Source organism: Myotis myotis, unplaced genomic scaffold (assembly GCF_014108235.1).
Source record: "Myotis myotis isolate mMyoMyo1 unplaced genomic scaffold, mMyoMyo1.p scaffold_m19_p_17, whole genome shotgun sequence".
NCBI lineage: Eukaryota > Metazoa > Chordata > Mammalia > Chiroptera > Vespertilionidae > Myotis > Myotis myotis.
This window is the reverse complement of record NW_023416321.1, coordinates 41,623,682-41,643,454: the sequence shown is the minus strand read 5'-3', so window position 1 is coordinate 41,643,454 and position 19,773 is coordinate 41,623,682. Positions and strand designations below refer to the sequence as shown.

At 58.7% G+C, this 19,773-nt stretch overlaps 2 protein-coding genes across 3 annotated transcripts in view; one reads left to right on the top strand and one right to left on the bottom strand.

Moving 5' to 3' along the window:
• STX8 (syntaxin 8) overlaps window positions 1-3,383 on the top strand; it is a 230,323-nt gene extending 226,940 nt beyond the window's left edge. Inside the window, exon 8 of the mRNA XM_036341589.1 lies at window positions 3,205-3,383. Within this exon, the coding sequence (XP_036197482.1) occupies window positions 3,205-3,272 (68 nt within the window). The 3' untranslated portion in view covers window positions 3,273-3,383. The remainder of the gene's footprint in view (window positions 1-3,204) is intronic.
• Window positions 3,384-8,288: 4,905 nt separating this feature from the next.
• The window catches only part of NTN1 (netrin 1), a 180,466-nt gene continuing 168,981 nt past the window's right edge, over window positions 8,289-19,773 (bottom strand). For both annotated transcript variants that reach the window (XM_036341586.1, XM_036341585.1), the window contains exons 7-8: window positions 11,857-12,248; window positions 8,289-11,784 (exon numbers count right to left, since the gene is read on the bottom strand). In XM_036341586.1, the coding sequence (XP_036197479.1) occupies window positions 11,920-12,248 (329 nt within the window). In that variant the 3' untranslated portion in view covers window positions 8,289-11,784; window positions 11,857-11,919. The remainder of the gene's footprint in view (window positions 11,785-11,856; window positions 12,249-19,773) is intronic.

Here is a 19,773-nt window from a genome sequence, read left to right as displayed (position 1 = left end):
AAGGCCAGACAGTAAGTGAGGCTTCGCAGACCACAGACAGTGTGGCATCTTCTTTTTCTTTTCTTTTTTTTTAAATATACTTTTATTGATTTCAGAGAACAAGGGAGAGGGTGAGAGAAACATCAATGACGAAAGAGAATCCTTGATCAGCTGGCTGTCTCCTGCACACCCTACACTGGGAATCGAGCCCACAACCCAGGCATGTGCCCTGACCGGGAATCGAACCAGGATCTCCAGGTTCATAGGTTGATGCTCAACCCCTGAACTGGGCTGCTTTTTGACAATCTTTTAAATATATATAAATCATTCTTAGCTTATGAATCATACAAAAATAGCCCACAAGCCAGATGTGGCCCCTGGGCCACGGTTTGCTGGCCCACGATGCAGGAAGGTGTATGTCCACATAAAGCTGGGGGGAGATCTCAGCTCCCCTGAGGGAGTGCTCTCAAAGCCTGGATCGCCAAAGAAAGGGGGTGGGTGTCTTTGAAAACGAGTGCCCCTTGCCACAGGGCGATGACAGGGGAGCTTGCCGCACATTTTTAAGCCGCTCCTCAGGACTCAGAGCTGTGGGCGTGCCGTGCTGACGTGGGTGGGTTGTAAATTCACACTGTGAATGCCAGTGAACCCTGGGATCTGTGCTGGAATTCAGGAGTCTGAACACGGAGGGGAAAGCTGATTGCATTCTTATTCTCACTAACCTCTAATGGAGATTTAGCATTTTCTTCAATTAAGAGGACAGTTAACAGGCAACAGTAGTGTTAGAACTTGTGACTTTGTCACTAATAGCAATCACAGATATTTTCACATCAAAATATAGAGCATGTATTATTGCAGAATTTTAAAAATATACATTCTGATAAGTATGTTTCAATGAATTGGAAATGTTAAAACACACTTCTAAATAATTATTGGGCCAAAGAAGTAATTGTTGAAATTTTTATTTATTGATTTTAGAGAGAGGAAGGGGGAGAGAGAAACATCGATTTGTTGTTCCACGTATCTATGCATTTATTGGTTGATTCTTGTATGTGCCCTGACCGGGGATCGAACCTGCAACCTTGGCCTATTGGGACAACACTCTTAACCAACTGAGCTAGCTATCTGGTCAGGGTGAAATTTTAAAAAATATTTATAATTTGGAAACTAACAGTGTTTATTTCATATCAAATTATAGGTTTAGAGGGGTAATATTTAGAAGATTGAAAGTGAATGAGTTAACTTTCAACTCAAGAAGTTAGAGAAGGAACAGCAAAGTAAATCCAGAAGAGAAGGATTAAGGAAAATAAATGCAGAAATTAATAAAACAGAAAATAAATGAGAGATGATTGTCAAAGTCAAAACTTTTTCTTAGAAAAGATTAGTAAACAGGCACACTTTGTGGCAAGGCTAGTCAAGAGAAAAGGGAGCACAAATAATGGTTAGAAATAAACAGAAGGACATAGATATAGATTAGCATTTAAATTTTTACTGATGGATTGATTTTAGAGAGTGAAACATCACTTTGTTGTGCCACTTATTTATGCATTCATCGGTTGAGTTGTGTATGTGCCCTGGCCAGGGGATCAAACCCTTGGTGTATTGGGACGATGTTCTAACCAACTGAGCTACCCGGCCAGGGCTATAGATTTAGCATAGTGTTTAAATTATAAGAATACAATGAATAGTTTTATTCCAGTATTTTTAAATACTCAGGAAAAAAATGGCAATTTCCCAGAAAAATATAACTTAACAAAACTGACTCAAGAAGAGGGAAAAACAGAATTCCCAGCGTGGGAAGCTATCCAAGTGTAGAGTGAGTGTTGAAAAGGCATTGAGCAGCCCGTCATTCATTTATTCAACAGCTATGTATTGAGTCCCACACCAGGCACTGTCGTGGAAGCTGGGGTGCAGCAGTGAATAAGATAATCAAAGCCCCACACTCTCAGTTCTGTCGGAAAGAACTTTCCATGATGATGGTCTTTATTGTCTCTGGCAATATGGTAGCCATTGGCCACGTGTGGCTCTAAAGCACTTGAAATACGGTTAGTGCAACTGAGGCACTGAATTTTTAACTCTATTTCCTTTTAATTAATTGAAATTGAAAGAGCCAGATGTGACCAGTTGTTTTCTAGCTGATGGCCTCCCATGAGAGAATAAGTTGTTGAACTCTCAGGACCCTGACCTCTCCAAAAACAGCTCCTCGGTCTGAGGTGGTCAGCCCTGGTGGCCACGACCACGTGGGCCTGTGGGCTCGACTCACTGTTACTTTATAGAGCATTTTCAGGTGCTTTACCCCATCTGCTGCTCACTTCCCTCTTGGGGCCTCTGTGCTCAGGGATCCTTCAGGAGGCAAATGATTGAGTGCTTGCTCTGTGGCAACCATGCCCACCTCTGGCATATGCTGGCCTCGGGTGCCTGGTGTGGTCAGCACTCACTACACACCGGGAAGCGTGGGAGTCAGTGAGCGAAGGGTAGGCGTTCTCGTGGGCCTCCTCATCCGCGCTGCAGGAATGGGCAGGCCTGTCCCAGGATGCGCTGAGAGGCGGGTGGGGTTGGCAGGTGCTAGTGTGGGTGGAGCTGGGCACAGACAGGGAGCAGACTGGCCCGAGGGCTGATGCTGGCCTTGGTCTCCCAGCCAAGAAATGTTAGGAAATAAAACAGAAAAAATACTAACAAAAATGTACATGTGAAGAAAAGCCCCTCTATTGCGTATTTTCACAGATGGATGACATAAGTATCTTGGGCTCAAGAAGAAAAGGCAAAGCCGTGTGGATGGTGGAGATAACGGATTCTAGAATGAATTTCTTTGTAAACTCAGAAGCCCTTTCCTTTCTCAGTGTCTCATCAATGCAAACAGGAAACAGGGTCGGGCTGCACACAGAAGCTAGACCTGGGGGCCGAGCGTACACAGTGCTGGATGGGGGCCCTCCCTGGATCCCCCCCCCAGCCCTGCTGTCAGGAGCTCCTGCACTTTGCTGCACAACTCTCGAGGTGGTGGGTTGCAGACTCGCCAGCGTCCCCGGAGCCTCCCCTCTGCACCCACTGCCCACAGCAGAGTTTGGGCCGTGCCCTTGGGTGCCGGCGCCCAACACACCTCGAAGCACAAAGTAAAGGCTCCCGGGGAGCAGATGGACGGCACCTGCCGTCCTCCCTGAAGGTGCTCAGGGCGCGGGATGCTCGTCCACGTGGATCACTCACAGGGTCTCTTCTGCTCCTGTTTTTCAGGGATGATGATGGTGATTTTATTGCTGCTCGTGGCCATTGTGGTGGTTGCGGTCTGGCCTACCAGCTAGTGGCAATAGCGGGGCCACCAGCTGGACTCCTGCCGGCAACGGAGAAAAGCTCAGCACCTTTTGATACACGGAAGCTGCTCTCAATAAATCCCCTCAAAGCTCTGAACTCTCCATGTGCGTGGCTTCGGTCAAAGCAAACTGCGTGGCAGCCCCAGAGCCGACGGAGTCTGAGGCCCAGGGCGGCCCTCTCGCGTCAGCCTTGGTCGTTTCTGTGCCAGCCCAAGGTTCCTCGAGTGGGCGCTGCCACGGCTACAGTGGAGTCCACCCCCCCCCAAAGTGCGCGGGCGCCCTGGGGGATGGTACGGAGCGCACAGGCAGTGAGTAACCGGGAATGTCTGGTCTGCTAGGAGGTCGTGTGTCCACGTAGGAAATCAGCGAACGGTCAAGGCCGCGTTGTCCAGCTGGGGAGGAGGGGGGGGGGGCGGAGGGAGTGGCGCGAGGGCTGACAGGCGCGGTGTCAGTGTGTACCCAGCTCCCTGCCCACGTCCCCGCCAGGCGCGCCGCTCCTGGTGGTGCTGCCATTGCTGCAGCCTCTCTGGACTCAGCGGAGCTGCCTTCAGACCCAGAGGCACAGTTTCTCTCATTTCTGCGGTGACAGTAACCGTTTCCAAGGCTGAAACAACTTGATCAGCAGCCAGAATGCGGCCGGTGCATGAGGTGGTGGGGAGGGAAGAGGTCCGTCTGGGAAGCACTGTTTAGGGTTCAAAGAAAGGCGGGTGTATGGAGTCAGGGGCCTTATTCGGCTCCTAACCTGGGTCTGGCAACCCAGCGTGTGACTGCCCCCATGGAAAAGGGCAGACGGGGAGCAGGCCTGCGGGCCATCCAGCCCCTGGGGGTGTTGGCGAGTTCTCCAGGTGAGAGGAGGCTGGAGAGCCTAAAGTTTCTGCTCCGTTGAAACTTGATTAGCTGTAGCTGAGCTTAGTCTCTATTAGCCCCAAGCCGGTCTGCTCCTGACCTCTTGGGCCAGCAGAGCCCCGGCCCTCAGGGCAGAGGGCCAGCTCCTGCCCTCTCCTGCCTGTGCAGAAAGCAGGCCGGGCCAGTCAGCCTTGCTTGGCCCTCTCTGGCAAAAGGGGAAAGAATTCACATTGGTGATGGGGCAGGTTCCAAAGCACAAGACTTCCCTGAGGCAAAGCAGAGGACAGGCCTGTGCGGGGGAGTCCTGGGGATGGTTGGTGGGTTTCCTCGATACTGTGGGCACCTTTGCACACGAGGGCGTCACCTGACCCCTGTGGACAGACTGATGGGGTGAGAGGGCTGGGAGCGGAGGCAGGTAGGAGTGAGCCACGCCGTCTGTTGGGGAACTGGATTGCAGAGCCCAGGAGAGGAAAGGGAGCAGGCGTGCTTCGGGATGGGCAGGATCGGAAGGAGAGGAGCCGCGCTGGACTGGGGCCAGGGGTGCATTCTGCTGGGGGGTGGGGAGCGGAGTGGTTGCCGATGGATCACCCACAGCAGATCAGGAATCTGAGAGCCACGGCTTTCAGTGTGTCGTGCAAAACCCCAAATCTGTAAACAGTGTCTCCTTGGAGCCCCCACTTTGGGGCTCATGGGAGGCTGCATTGAAGGTCTGTTTGACTTTCTCACCTCCTCTTGACTTGCTCAGCACGGAGCCCGGCAACTCGTGGGCGTCTTTGAACCGGAGCCACGGCGTTCTGGCTCCGCCGCACGGAAAGGCCCTTTCAAGCCAAACACTGAGCTGATGTCTGCACACAACAGCTTCTGTTCTCGGGAGGAGTGGGCTCGAGGCCCACCAGCTCTGCAGCCCGGAGACCCGGACAGCAACCTCGCTTCTCTGGACCTGCAGGCGGGGTGGGGTGCGGGGAGGGGATGGGGGACAGGGGGGATGAGGGGTGGAAGCCTGGCCAGGTCGGACTGCAGGGACCTGCCATCCAGACTCAGGCAGTGCGCGCCCAGAGGTAGGCGTGCTGGGCAGGATGGCTCCCTGCTCCTTACGTAGCTTTCTTGGGGTGCACTTCTCCCAGGAGACAGCCACCCCACTCTGCAGTGAAGGGCAGACCCGAAGTGGCGAGGCATTCCCCAATCACTCTGGGGGTCTGTTGCCTGGAGCCACTCTAGGGTGACAGCTAACCCGGCACTATCTGGCCGGGTTTGGGAAGGCCTGCCCTTCCCCTCACAGGTGCCAGGAGCGCAGCCCGGGTGGCCTTGCTCTGAGCCTGCCCTGTGAGCAGCGAGACCTCACGGAGCAGAGAGGAAAGGCGAGGGCGGGATGTGGCGCCCATACCTCGGGCGTTTTTTCAGTGGAAATAGACTTGAGTGAAATAACAGTGTAAGTATTGTTTAACTTAACTGGTTATTAATTATAAGCATTTCCAGTCTGGATACCATATAAAGGAATCCAGATAGCTGGTTACAGTGGGGACTTCTGCTCCGTTGAAAGTTGATTAGCTGTAGCTGAGCTTAGTCTATATTAGCCCTAGGCCGGCCTGCCCCTGATCTCTTGGGCCAGCAGAGCCCCGACCCTCAGCCTGCCCCCCAGCCTCCCTGCCTCTCCTCGGCTCCCCTGAGCCCTCACCCTGCTGCTCCAGCTTCAGGTGGCATGAGAGCTCTTGGCAAAGACTGAAGACCATCGTTTATCTAGTCAATAGCCCCCCGGGTTGAGTGGAGTCCCCCCCCCTTTATTTAAAAAAGGGGGCCAGGATTCACCTTTCCTCTCGTTGCTCTGTACTTCTGACTTCTTCCCAAGTCACCTCTTTGCAGAAGGGAGCTGCTGTCCGGTGAGCCTCCGGTCTGATGAAGCGATGAGTTCATCCGTCCGGCGCTGTGTTTCTCACTGGCTGTTTGGTGCCCACTCCCAGTTTTTCTTGGCGTATTTCTTACGTCTTTATTTAGTCTTAAAAGAGCAGAGAAGAGGTGTCTGTGCAACGAAGTCTGAAACCCAGGAGTGTGTCTGCCATGAGGAGGCAGCATGTTGGGAAGGGCGGGGCGGGCCTCAAGAAGGGGCGCGTCTCTGACAGGGGCCCTGGGAGGCCTTGCACCCGGCAGGCTCTGGGCGTTGGACTGGACTGCGCTGGGCCCCGAGTCCTGCTGGGGTCACTCGGCTTCCTTGTGCCTAACCATTCCAGCCTCCAGCGTGGACTTTCCTGACCACCTGGCCAGCTCTTAGCAGCGACCCAGCTTATGCCCTGCTGTGAGCGTGGCCTCTGTCGATGCCCTCTCTCCGTAGAGAGTGAGGCAGGCCGGAGGCAGCGGCGGCTTCCATCACGCTCCCGTGTGTCCCTTACCAGCCTGTCTCCCTCCAGCCTGGGACGGGCTGCAGCTGCCAGCACACGGCCCGGCAGTGGAGGTGTCCCCAAGGACAGGCCCCTCGATCATAGACGGCGTCTTTAGGAAGGACAGGCACCAGCCACATCGGGAGGACTGGGCCCGTGAACAGAATGACCAGAGCTGGGAGAGTTCCGAGTGCAGCACAAACTCTGGCCCGGCCTCTCGGCCTTCAGCCCTGCAGGGCCCAGCTGGGTCCCAACTGGCCTTGGGAAGAGCCCGATTCTGCAGAAAGTGCGGGTTTTCTTCCTGCCTCCGCCCCGACCACCCAGGGTCAGGAAGTGCCGCTCCAGCAGGGACTTACTCCTGGGACTGATCGGGACGCAAGGCCAGCCCTGTCTGGGGCTGCCCCGGCTCTGACCCCTGGCTCCGAGAACAGTTCCTGGTCCCCAGCCGGACCCGGTGAGGAGCTGGGCTGGCCTGTTTCTTCCTGAGGAGAGGCGAGGGCACCACATCCAGCGCCCCACGCAGCAGGCACGGGCTCCACACCTCCCAGGTGCCAGCGGAATCGGCGCGCTGAGGGGCCAGCCCAGCCCCACGGCGGAGACTTGTCTACAGAACAGCCGGGTGCAGAAATGACAGCCTCCTGGTGCCGATCGGCCACGCTGCGTAGCAACACAACGTGTTCCTAATGGCTGGATTGTTTGTGTAATAAAGAAATCACAACCATTTGGAGATTTAAATATAGTTTCTCAGAAACCCGGTGAGCTCAGCCCCAGCCCTGCACCGCACAAAGCCTTGAGCAATGGCCCTAAACGTTTCCCGAGTTTGACTAACCCTGCTGTCTTCTCCCCAGTCTCCTCTTGGCTTTCAGGAAATGTTCTGTGAGAGGCAAAGCCTCTGCTTGCAGGTTTTGGATCAGGTGGGGAGAGTACCTGTGTGTCCGCCCCTGCAGTGCCCAGACCTGGAGCCCCAAGGAGTGGTAAGGATCCCAGGGATGGTTTGGGGGAACTTAACCCCTACAGTGCTGGGGAGCGTGATCGCGCTCCTCCTGTCTTTTGCCTAAAGTGCCGGGAGCGCTATCAAAGCTTCGAAATGGCATCCAGTTCTAAGTCTGCTTTTATTAGTGATGATGATATTGCTAAATACGTCAATGTAGTAAAGGTTTCCTTAAGTTTTTGAATATGTAACTTCATTTACTTGCGATTCATAATTTTTTTTTCTAAACTGCTGTAAAATCAGAAAAAATGCCTTGGCAATTTTAGCATAGTTCCTAGGATATTGGTTGGCACTCAGAGTGTTAAATACAGCTCAACCCATTTGAGAGACTTTTGGCCCCAGGACTTCGCAGCAAAGCGGCCTTTTCTTTTTTGTTTTATTTTCTTTTTTAAAAAATATTTTTTTGATTTTTTTACAGAGAAGAAGGGAGAGGGATAGAGAGCCAGAACATCGATGAGAGAGATCGATCAGCTGCCTCCTGCACGCCCCCCACTGGGGATGTGCCCAAAACCAAGGTACATGCCCTTGACCGGAATCAAACCTGGGACCCTTCAGTCCGCAGGCTGGCGCTCTATCCACTGAGCCAGACCAGTTCGGCTCCTTTTTGTTTTTTATTTATCTGCTTTGTGGTAGTTGGAGCTCTGTCCCAGGCTCTGGGAACCCAGTGGCTGTCCTGCTGGGAGTTCTTAGCACAGAATCCACGTTCCTTAAATGGCACAAAGACCTGCCGTCCTCCCCCTCCCGCATGCCCCCCCCCCCCCCCCAGCTCAGACCACCAGTGAAGACTGGGAGACAGAGAACAGTGTACAAGAGTTTATTTAATTGATATCTGCATTTAGTTCTATCATGTGGGGCCCACGTTACAAGTTCCATCTGGGTCCATTACAACTCTAAACAAACAAAAAAAACTTTAAAAAATCCACAACTTTTTCCATGTCATTAAATATATTCATATATAATAACCATAATATATTAGTATGCATTGGAAAGGAGCACTGACCCAATGTCATGGTCACAACTAAACATTTACCATTCTGAGTGAACAGAATTCCGGAACGCAGGGGGTGGGGGGTAGTGCACCCAGGAGGGGGGGGGGGGATGGCAAATGAGGAGGAGTGGGCTGGCTGGGGTGGCAGAGGCGAGGCCTCAGAGTACACACTGTGATGCCCCTGGGTATGGCATGTCTGCGGCTGTGAACCGTGGCCCAGGAACCCCACCGGTGAGTCTAGTTGGTCTACTCTGTCTCCCTCGTGGGGTGTGATAGGGGCGCTTCCTTTGAGCATTGAGGTCCCAATGTTTTTCAGTTTCCTGGGGGGATCATTTCCTGATCACTCAGAATCTTCTCGATTTCGGTCTCATTCCAACCTGGGGCCAACCCAAGAAAGTCGATACCCATTTCCTGCGCGCTACTGTGGAGACGGAATTCCAGGTCACTGGGGGCCTGGGGCAGCTCACAGCCTCCCGCCCATTTCTCAGGACCTGCGGGGCTGCCTCCCGCCCTGCTCGGGACAGAAGCAGGGCTGCAGGTGAGTCCGGGCAGCCCGTGTCCTCCTCCCTCCACCCCGTCCTCTTTACTATATGCTCAGTAAAGCAGCCACTCCGCTGTCAGGGGCTCCAGACCACCCAGCAGGTAAGAAAAAGGACAAGTGGGGAATCTTTTAAAACAAAAAAGGACTAATCTGGTGTTTTTCTTCAAATACCTACATATCACAATTCTGGTTAATACACTCTTCAGAATCAAAATCTAGTTCATTTTACATCCCTTCCTAACTGTACAAACGGGCACACCTCAGTTCCTATTCATCTCCTCCTGGTGGACGAGGTGCTTCCTCTGGGAGGGGTCCTCGCCGCTGAAGTTGGGGGCTGGGTTCCGGCTGGGTCAGTGAGGTGCGGAGGCCTGTGGTGACAAATCCGGCCGCCCTGACACGTGGCCCAGGGGCCAGGCTGCTGGGTGGATTGGGTGGCCTTTGCCCTCAGGGGCAGAGCAGGAGGGTGAGGCTGGTTGAGTTTAAAGCAAGATGTATTACTGCTTGGCAGGCTGCTGGCACCAGAGCTGGGGGCCTCGGAGACCACCAGTGCTGGCCTTCGGATGGACCTGGGTGACTCAGACCCAGGGGGGAGGTGGCGGGGCTGCCACACCCTTGTGGACAGGCAGGCAGAGAAGCCAGACCGGTGTAAACAGAACAGGACCAGCCCAAGCAGCGAGTGCCTTTACAGGACTGTGGGCCAGCAAAACGCCAAGGCCTGCGAGGTGCTAATGGCACTCGGCAAACCGCGCTGGCGTCAGAGGGCTCACTGCTAGGAGAGCGGTCCCTATGCTCCCGTCTTGGACCTGGAGTCAGGGAAGACAAATATCCCTCCCCAGGGCCATTCTGTCCTCTCCCCCCGACGGGGGCACCTCTGCCACCAGTCTCTCCTGGAATCCTCCACACACACACCCCAGACACACCCCCACCCCCAACCAGGCAGCCAAATGTCCTTTCTGCTGTGTCTTAGATCAGCCAAGGCCCCTTTCAGAGCCTTTAACCTACAAATTGTGTTTGTGCGCCTCACCCACCACCCCGGCTCCACCTCTGAAGATGTCACTGCACCCACCCCACACACTCCATTCGCCAGGTGCCACCAGGGCGTGTCTCCGTGGCGACCTCCCAGGAGCACCCCTCGCAGCTGCTGTGGGAGCTGGTGCGCAGCGGGCCGGGGCAGCAGGGCCGTGGTCAGCAAGCCTGGCCCTGGACTGCGAGTCCAGTTCTGCCGCTTTTCCTGGTGGCCTTGGGCACGTGTGCTTCCGTTTCCCCACTGGTGAGATGGGCAAGGATCCCTGTCTCACGGGGCTGTCGTGAGGGCCACGGGGGGGTGTGGGTAAAGTGCCAGGCACAGGGCAGGTGCTCGCTACACGGCAGCCCGGACGCGGGCCGGACCACAGGGCGGCCTTCACACTCAGTGTGACCCTTCTGAGCAGGCGAACTCGAAGGAGAGTGAAGCCAGTGTCCTGAGTGAGGAGGAAGCCAGGCCGCTAACTCTGTGCCAGGTGCCGAGAGCTCGGGAAGGGAGACCGTGGGCCCTGGGCATAGGAACAGGCCCTGTGGGGGCTGCCTGCTTGAAGGCAGTGTCTCTGAGCTTTGGAAAGGGGAGGGCACAAAGGGGACAGCCGGGAAGGGTAGGCAAGGCTCTGCCTGCGGTAGTCCAAGGCAGGTGCAGGCAGCTGGGTAGCTCAGCAGGCTTTCTCGGCCCAGCAGCTGCTGCCCCTTGGAGCCAGGAGTGAGGGCAGCAGCAGGAAGTGGTCATGGTTCCCGTGGTTCCCCGAACCTGGTCATTCCTGGCCTTGCCTGCCCGTGGCGCGGGCACACTGTGCCCTGCTGAGCCAACAGACCCGGTCCTGACTCAGCCAGCCCCTTCCCCCAGCCGGGGTGACCGCCTTTGCAGCCTGCATTCCATACCCATCCAGGCCCTTCCCAGCTGCAAACACTGCTGAGGGGCCTGGTGGGAGCTGATGTCATTACACAAATAGTGTCACTGCCATAAACCCAGCCCGAGCCCGTCCCCTCCCCTGGAAAATGTCATAAAGGGGCTGGTTCCAAGTTTCCAAAGAGGAAACTCTCTGGGAGGTTGTGCCTTCCCAGTGCCTCCTCGGGCAAGCAGCTCAGTGAGGCATGACCACCCGGCTCGAGCTTCTCAGGGGTGTCTTTGGGTCCACAGCCCTCTGCCTGGGCCAGAATCCTGGGCTGCACCTAAACCCGGGGGGTGGGGGTGGGGGTGGGGTTGGGGCCAGCAAGGGTTCCTGCTTCGCCCCACCCGGGAGGACCAGTGCAGCAGGTGGCAACGGACCACCGCCTGCATGGGGAAGGAACCCTGCTGCCCCCAAATGCCTGTCTGGCCCCTTCAGACGGGGCCCAAGTTGTCCCAACCAGGGGGTCCTGTGACAAAGAGGGGTCAGGGAAAAGGGGGGGATTTTCAGTCTTTTACGTTTGGGTGATGGTTTGGCCGGGCTCGCTCAGCCCCTGGCCCAACTGGGGGCCTGAGAATTCACAGTTCTCCTCCTCACGTCCCCTTCTCCATAACCCTACGCCAGCCGCAGGTGCGGCACCACCTGCGCGTTCTGTGTCAGGCCCTGGGACCCAGATCGGGCTGCCCTGACCCCACCGCGGCGACCCGCCTGGCCCCAGGGAAGCGCGTCCCTGCTCGGGAAGGAGCCCGTGAGGTAGCTAAGTCTCGTCCTCATTTCTCCAGGGCCTGGCCTGGCCTGCACCCCTCCCCGCGTGCGGCTCCGCCAGGGGCGCGCCGAGTGGGGCGAGGGGCGGGGCCACCAGGAGAGGCGCCGCCGAGGCCCCGCCCCCGCCGAAGCCCCGCCCCTCGCCCCCCACCTGGGAAAGCCCTCTGGGCCCCGGGCAGCTGCGGTGCCGCCAGGCCCGCCCGCCCCGCTGCCTCCGCGCTAGGCCTTCTTGCACTTGCCCTTCTTCTCGCGCTGCTGGAACTTGCGCAGCCGCCGCGCCCACGTGTCCCGCCACTGGATCACCAGGCTGCTCTTGTCGGCCACGATGCCGCTCTGGTCCGGCGAGTCCTCCGCGTTGCCCAGCAGCAGGTACTTCTTGAGGGGCTTGATCTTGGGGCACTTGCAAGCGATGTCCCGCGAGCGGATCCACAGGCTCTGGTCACCGCGCCGAATGCGGCTCGCGCCCTGCTTGTACACGGAGATGATGCTCACGGTGAACTTCCACCAGTCCCCCGCCTTGTCCGCCTTCAGGATGTGGATCTGGACGGCTGCAAGGAAGCACAGGCGAGCGGTGGGCGCGGGGCAGGGGGCTGCCGCCCGTGCGCCCGGCTCCTGTGGCCCGGTGGGCCCCGTCTGCCTGACCCTCCCCGAGGCTGACAGTGGGGCAGCCTGTTTGATGGGGAGGAAAAGGACACCCAGAGCTGGGAAGCGGCTGCACCGGGCGTCCCACTGGGGAGGGGTGGATGGTGGCAAAGCTAACCTGGCAGCCCACCCCCTGATACCTGGGCCAGGGCCATCGCTTCAAGCCTCACCTCATGCCTGCTTTGAAGGAGCCACCCAGCACTGCCTTCGGGGACAAGCCCCCTCTTGGGTCGAGGAAGGAAAGAAGAAAATCACGGAACTGACCCCCGCGCCCAGCACTCCGGGTAGAGAGAGTCCATCTGCCCAGGGCAGGTGCCTTCAGCGCACCTGGATACCCCTTGCTGGCGAGTAGGAGGGGGACGGGTACCCCAGGCATTTCCCAAGGCCCCAATCACTTAGCACCAAGCTCATGACACCTCCAGACACACAACCTCGCACTTGACGCCTCAGAAAACCATGGTGGGAGCTCAGTGCTCAGGGGCAGTGCACCCTGAACCCACCCTTCAAGGTGCCACAGCACCTCTCCCAGCGTCCAGGGTTCTTGTGCTGCCCACGCCCCATCCCTGCCATGCTTCCCTCCCTCCCTTCACCTCTCACCTCCTCCAGGCCATTCCCCTTCCTCCCAATTCTCTAGCACTGCGGTCGCCAACCTTTCAGACCTCACAGACCACCATGGTCCACCCTTAGCACATGGGTTCTCAACCCAAAGGGCTTATCAAAACACAAGTTTCTGGGGTGGAAGAGAATATGCATTTCTCACAAATTCCCACGTGCTGATGATCACACCAAGAACCAGTGCCCTAGTGAGTGTCACCGAATGTTATTTCTGCAGGATATTAAGAGACTTTTTAAAACTAGAAAATACTTTTTAAAAAAAGAGGAAAAAGCTTATTTTTCAAATACTGGCTTAAAGTCAAGAAATTCCCTTATTGCAGGACTTTTCAGAGCATCCTATAATAATAAAACCCTAATATGCAAATTGACCAAACAGCAGAATGACCAGTCGCTATGATGCACACTGGCCACCAGGAGGCAGATGCTCAACACAGGAGCTGCCCCCGGTGGTCAATGTGCTCCTGCAGGGGGAGCGCTGCTTAGCCAGAAGCCGGGCTCACGACTGGCGAGCACAGTGGTGGTGGCGGGAGCCTTTCCCACCTCCGTGGCAGCGCTAAGGACCCCTCAGGGGATGTCCGACTGCCAGCTTAGGCCCGCTCCCCGCTAAGCCGGCAGTCGGACATCCCCCAAGGGGTCCCGGACTGTGAGAGGGCACAGGCTGGGCTGAGGGACACATCCGCCTGCGCCACCCCTCCCGCACAAATGTTGTGCACTGGGCCTCTAGTTTAATCTATAAATTGTGTGTGTCGGGGTGAGGGCGGGTTGCACACGTGCCCACTTGGTGCATTTCAGTCACCAGAGCCCCATGGGGCCTACTTGGGGAACTGCTGGTGGGGGACACATTCTCCCCAGTCCAATGGATAAAGGGAGAGGCCTCTGCCATGACCTCCATTAATGGACTCAGACCCTCATCTACTCGTGTCCAGGAAGACTAGAAGAATTCTGTAGGAACTGACTGCACCCCAGCACTCTGGGCCAGGTCTGTCTGCCCAGGGCCATATTCCCATCCCCTTGGTCAGAACAGGGTGACTTCGGTGCTGAGCCCACCGAGCATGCCCTGGACCCTTCACCCCTGGACCAGGATGAGGAGTACCCTGGCAGCTGAGTGGGTGGGAGTCCCCCCTGAGAAAGAGGCAGCCGCTTGTCCCTCCAGATTACATGGAGAAACTGAGTCACAGCAGGCTCGGGGACTTCAGCAACCAGGAGGACATGTCCCCAGGCAGTGCCTAGGGGTCATCGCCTGCCCAATTACAGCTGCAGGCACTGGGCCCACCCACAGTTCAGCCTGGCCTCCCAGGCTGGCCCACTCCTCCCAAGGATTCTGTGGGCCTCTTTGCCACCTTCATTCCCAGGGCCTCTCCCCGCCTGGGCCCGGGGTGATGGGAGGGGCAGGGATGGCTGGGCCCAGGGGAGCATGAAACACCATCCAACGCATCCTCCTGGGGTGAGGGAAGTGGCAGATTTTCCCATATTTTCATTTCATCCGTTCTTGGGCATCCTGAACTTTGCACTCCAGTCTGAGGGCTCCAAAGAATGGCTGCCATGGCAACCGTTTCCATGTTTTTGTCACCAAGGGACTCAACACTCAGTGTGAACTCTGATGGGGGCGGGGAACCCTCCAGCCCGAGAGAAGTGGCTGGGTTGTGTGTGTGTTTGACTGTGCAGACAGAGGTCACCGTGGCAACTGAGTGCCCCTTAGCTAAGCAACGGGGAGCCACCCCCGCTTCCCTGAGAGCCCTGGTTTCCTCTCCTCAGGACTGAGCAGAATACAGAATGAGCCTCCCTCCGGATGCGGCTGTCCCCCTGCAGGGGACCACAGACCCCCAGCCAGCCAGGGTGGGCAGGGGTGGCCGACGAGGATGCTGCAGAAGGCGCCTCTGGCTGGGGCCGAGGGAGAACTTGGCACTGATCCGAGGCCCTGAGCATCTGTGGGTGTCATGCACGGAAGTGTGACGCCCAAATCCACATGTTGGCAGTCCTAACCCCAGTGCCCCAGAAGGTGACCATATTTGGAGATGGGGGTCTTTAAAGCGGTGGTTACGTTAAAATGGAGCTATTGCTGTCCTCATAAGAGGAGATCGGGACAGGGACACACACGGAGGAACAGCCACATGAAGACAGCGAGAATGCGCCGCCTGCGAGCTCAGGAGAGAGGCCTCAGAAGGAGCTCGGCCTGCTGACACCTTGATCTAGTGCTTCCAGCCTCTAGGCCTGTGAGACAATAAATGTCTGTCGTTCGAGCCCCGTCTGTGGGGCTTCGTTCTGGCAGCCCCAGCCACCGGACTCCGGGGCCTCGGCTGCGGGCCAGGCGGGAGCAGAGCTGGGGAGGCCACATGTTCTGAGACCTGGCTGGGCGAGGCCAGGCCTTTCTCTTCCCTGCACTGGCAAGGACGTGGCCCTTCACAGGAGGACTTGCCACCGGCCCCACCTTCCTCACCTGGAGCCCCACTCCCCTCACCCCCCCCCCCACCCTAAGGATTGCCCTGGACCACCAGGCAGGGCATCCAGAGCAGCCCCCACCCCACTTCCCCAGGCTCGGCCAGCACGGAGAAGGGCACCCGTTTAACACTTGAGGACACAGCCTGGGGGGGTATGCACCCCTGGACACCTCGCTGCTCTCGAGAACTGGTTGGTTGGGACAAAGCACTGGCCCTTGTGCCCCTCCCACCCAGCAGCTCCTGGCAGCTCCTGGCAGGGGTGAGAAGGCACAGGCCCGGGAAGGTGCAGGGAGGGTGGTGGTCGGATTCGCATGATTATCCTGGAAAAAGTCCACATTTCCGCTGCCCTTGGCAACGCCTCCGCACATTACACAGCCCACCAAGTATGAGCTGCACACGCAGTGCACGGGCCAAGTCCCCGCAGTGCACATACAGCTGAAATATTCAAAATACACACTGAGGCGGTGACCTCAGGCAGAGCCGCTCAGCAGGCTCCCGGCGCTCAGGCCGCACGGCATGGCCCGGCCCGGCAGCAGCCCTGCCGCTGGAGCTGGGAAGGACCAGGGTCTCTGGGGGTGCACATCGCCTGCCTGGCGCTGGCATGGTGACCTCGGTGGCTCTGCCCACCCTAGGACCATGTCCCTGAGGGCGGACCCCTTACATACACCCCACAACACTCGTCCCCGGCCACCTAGTCTCAGTCCTCAGGACACCTGAGCCCCCTCAAACTGAGGGCATCCTAAACTGACACCAATGAGGCCAGAACTCCTGTGTTCAGGTGAGGCTTCCTCTAGAACGCCCAGCAGCTGCGGCACCCGGGGCCGTTGATGTCTGCAGGATGGACAGACGCCGGCAAAGGGAGCGGCTCCAGAGCACAGCACCAGGCCCCAGGCGCCGTGTGTCCTGGCCTTGCAGTCCTGGGCTGCCCGCACCTGTGCAGCAACACCCCTGCCCGCGGCGGCCAGCGGGTTAGCGAGCCTGCAGCCACCCCCACAATTCCGGGGCTCACAGGAAGGCCTTTCATGCAGGTGACCTTCTCAGCTACTGGGCAGGCTGTGAGGACCGACTTCCCCTGCTGCCGCTCATGCTGCCCCTCCCACTGGCAGGGGCACATGCCTGTCCCTCGGCAGAAGCCTGGGCCTAGCTCTGGAGGGATGCTGTGACCCCAAGGGGACGAGAAGGGACTGAGGATCAAGCCCATGGAGGCCAGAGTCAGCCAGAACAGCCTGTGTCAGTGCTGGGATGGTTCTGGCCAAGGGGCAGGGGGCTGGGGCAGGCACCCGGCAGCCTGGGAGTCCTCTCAGCAGCTGCTTATTGCATCCCTGGCCGCAGGGCGAGGCTCCCGTGTCTTTCATAGAAGCAGCCCTCTGGCTGTGCTTCCCGGGTGCCCTGACCTCAAGAGTCCCACGCTGGGAACTGAGGAGGCGTCAAAGGCAACCTGCGCAGTGGGGAGCTCCAGGTCCCTCTCTGCTTGGGTCCCTCCCAAGTGGGACATGCTCTCTGCCCTCCGCCCACTCACTCGAAGCCTGCCGCTCTCCCTGGCCCAGGAGACCTGGAGCCTGTCAGCTCTGGGCCCTCGAGGGCCTGGCGTTGCCACCACCACGGGCAGTTAGGGGCAGGAGGCAGCTTCCCGCTGACTCTGCCCTCCCCTCCCCCCACCCCGTGCAGATTTGGGGATCACAGTCCCGGCCCCGGGACCAGGTTCTAGGAAAGCTGCTAAGTCAGCGAGTATACAGTTGTTGCTCATTCATCTGCCGGCCCAGCCCACCTGACACAGACAACCTGCTGGGCAGCCTGGGGGCGTGGCCTTGGCACAGGCCCCGGGGTGCCGCTGCGCTCCTCCCCCCACAGGCCCAGGGAGGGTCCCTGCCTCCTGGAGGTCTCCTGGATTTACGGGCTGCTTGCAGCAGGCCCCTCCCGAGGAGGCTTGGGTGGTCAGCCCCCCTCCCCCACCCCGCCATACCTTCCTGTCCAGTGTGGGGAGGCTTGTCACCCATCTGCCTCGGAGACAGCGGCCAGGATGAATGGGGGAGGACACTAACCCCACAGAAACCATTAAAGCCATGCAGCCCCATAAATCTCCCTGCACAGAGAGCGCGTCATGAGGCGCAGCTGCTTTCATAAAATGCGGCTCTGACCACATGTTCCCCAGGCCCCCGTGAAGGTAAGGAACCGAGAGCAGGGCCGGGCCTGTGCGGGGGAAGCCGACCTGCCACGGGCTGGGGGCTTGCAGGGCCCACACACCCAAGACGGGGTCACGGCAGCCCTGCCCAGCTTTCATTAAATGAGGAGGAGCCGGAGGCTCACTGTGGCCAGATCCAGCCCCAGCCACACACACCCCACCCCTGGAATCCTCAGGAATCCGGGCTGTGACCTCCTCCCACACCCCAAAAGCCCTACCCTGAGCTTAAGTAGGGACACCCAACTTAGAGCCAGAGGTTCCCCCTTTCTCCCTCACCCGAAGGAGGACTGGTACGCCTCCCTCTCAGAACCAACAGCATGGGAGGCTGCCTCAGTGTCCCCGCCAGGTCCTGGTACTGAGGCTCCGCGCTTGGGAGGGGAAGGGGTTAGATGCCTGAGAGCATCGGATTGCACGAGGAGCCCCAGGGGAAGGGACATTGGAGGTCTGGGAATGGGGGCCAAACTCAGACATCAGGTAGGAGGTGGGCCTGGGGGGGCCGGTCCTGCCTGGCTAGGTGCCCTCATCACCAGGGATGGTCTCCTAGACAAGCAGCCAAGGAGGGAGCCCGCACCAGGGAGGACTCCCCGGTCGTCTCCCTCTCCCAGTCAGGGGGAACTAGGCCAGCCCGGGGGGCTCCTAATGCGGTGCCTGCCCCCCGCCCACCTACCATGGGCATGGCCAGACCTGCCAGAGTGATGCCCTGAGGAAGGGCGAGTCTCCCCCCCACCCTGCCCCCCAAGGGCTCACCCAGCCTCATGAGATGCCCACTACCTACACCTGCTCCAGGCTGGCTGGAGCACCCGCCTGTTCCCCCACCCGCCCCCACATGGAGCACCGGCCCCCCGTGGAGCACCCCGCCTACTCCCCCACCCGCCCCCCATGGAGCACCCGCCTGCTCCCCCACCCGCCCCCCATGGAGCACCCGCCTGCTCCCCCACCCGCCCCCCATGGAGGGCAAGGCTGGCTGGCTGTGCCGCTGGGGACCACCTGGCTGGGGAGGTCCAGCAATGGGCATCCCCCATGCCCTCGGCATCAGTGGGGTCCCAACTTCTGGAGAAGGTGAAGGGTCGGCTTTCCCCACATGGCATCAGCCCAGGCCCCTGATCACCCACGTCCCTCAGGGCCCCCGGCCTCTGGGTCTCCCAGAATGTCTGATGCAGAGGGGGCTCTGGCTGCAGGTATACCTGCTCCCCAGGAAGTGTGGCCCACCTGAGAGCACCCCAACACCAGTCCTGACCACAACCCCTTCCCCAGCCTCCAGAGAGCTGCTGGCAGGAGAGAGAAGAGCCTCCTCCCACCTGGGCTGGCCCCTTGGGCCCCTCCCAGGGCACGCGTGCAGCCCTGTCCTAGGAGTGGGCACCCCGCGGCCACCTTCGTCCCGTGAGCCTCTGATGGCACAGTTGGCTCTAGCTCCCAAGTCAAAGCACCCTGAAAGGGTGAAACCGCTCCTCTAAGGAGAATCAAAGAAAGGGGCTCAGGCCTGGAACCGAAGCGGGATCCAGCCCGGACACAGCCCTGCTGGGCACCAAGCCTCGGGGTGACCCTCAGCCTAGGGATGAATGCAGGTCCCGTGCAGGCAGGCGGAGTGGCAGGTGTGTGGAGACTGCCTCCCAGAAATAGGCAGGTCTCGGGAGGAAGCCCCAGGGTCAGGGACCGGGTGATACGGTGCTCGGCACTCATCTCAGGGGAAGGGGGCATCTGGACCCACCAGATCGACCCCACTGGGGACAATGCCCACCTGGGTCCGGCGTGGGTGGGACCAGTGCCCCGTGACTCCAGAGACCGGCCCCGGTGGGTGGAGAGAGGATGCTGTGTGGCCGTCCAAGAAGCACGCATGGTGTCCCCCGCCCGATGGCTCCAGCACCTCGGACAGACCCGCCTCCCCAGCCCCACTCGGCGCCTCAGTGTCCCCGTCTGTGAAAGGGAAGGAGGCGCTGCTCACTGGATGGTTTTTGTGGCCCCTGAAAGCCTCCCCTACCGGCCCCTCCTGTCCTAAAACCAGGATGTCCAGAGGAGGGGAGACAGTGTGAGGAACAAAGACAGAAGGGAGCTCCAGAGAGGGGGACAGAGGAGGGCTGGGAGCTGCTAGGCCCCAGGGCAGGCCCCCATGGAGTCCGCGGGGAGGGGCCGAGCCTGAAGTCACTGTGCTGGGAAGGACTGCAGAGCCCCCGACCACGGCAGGAGGCCCACATCCAC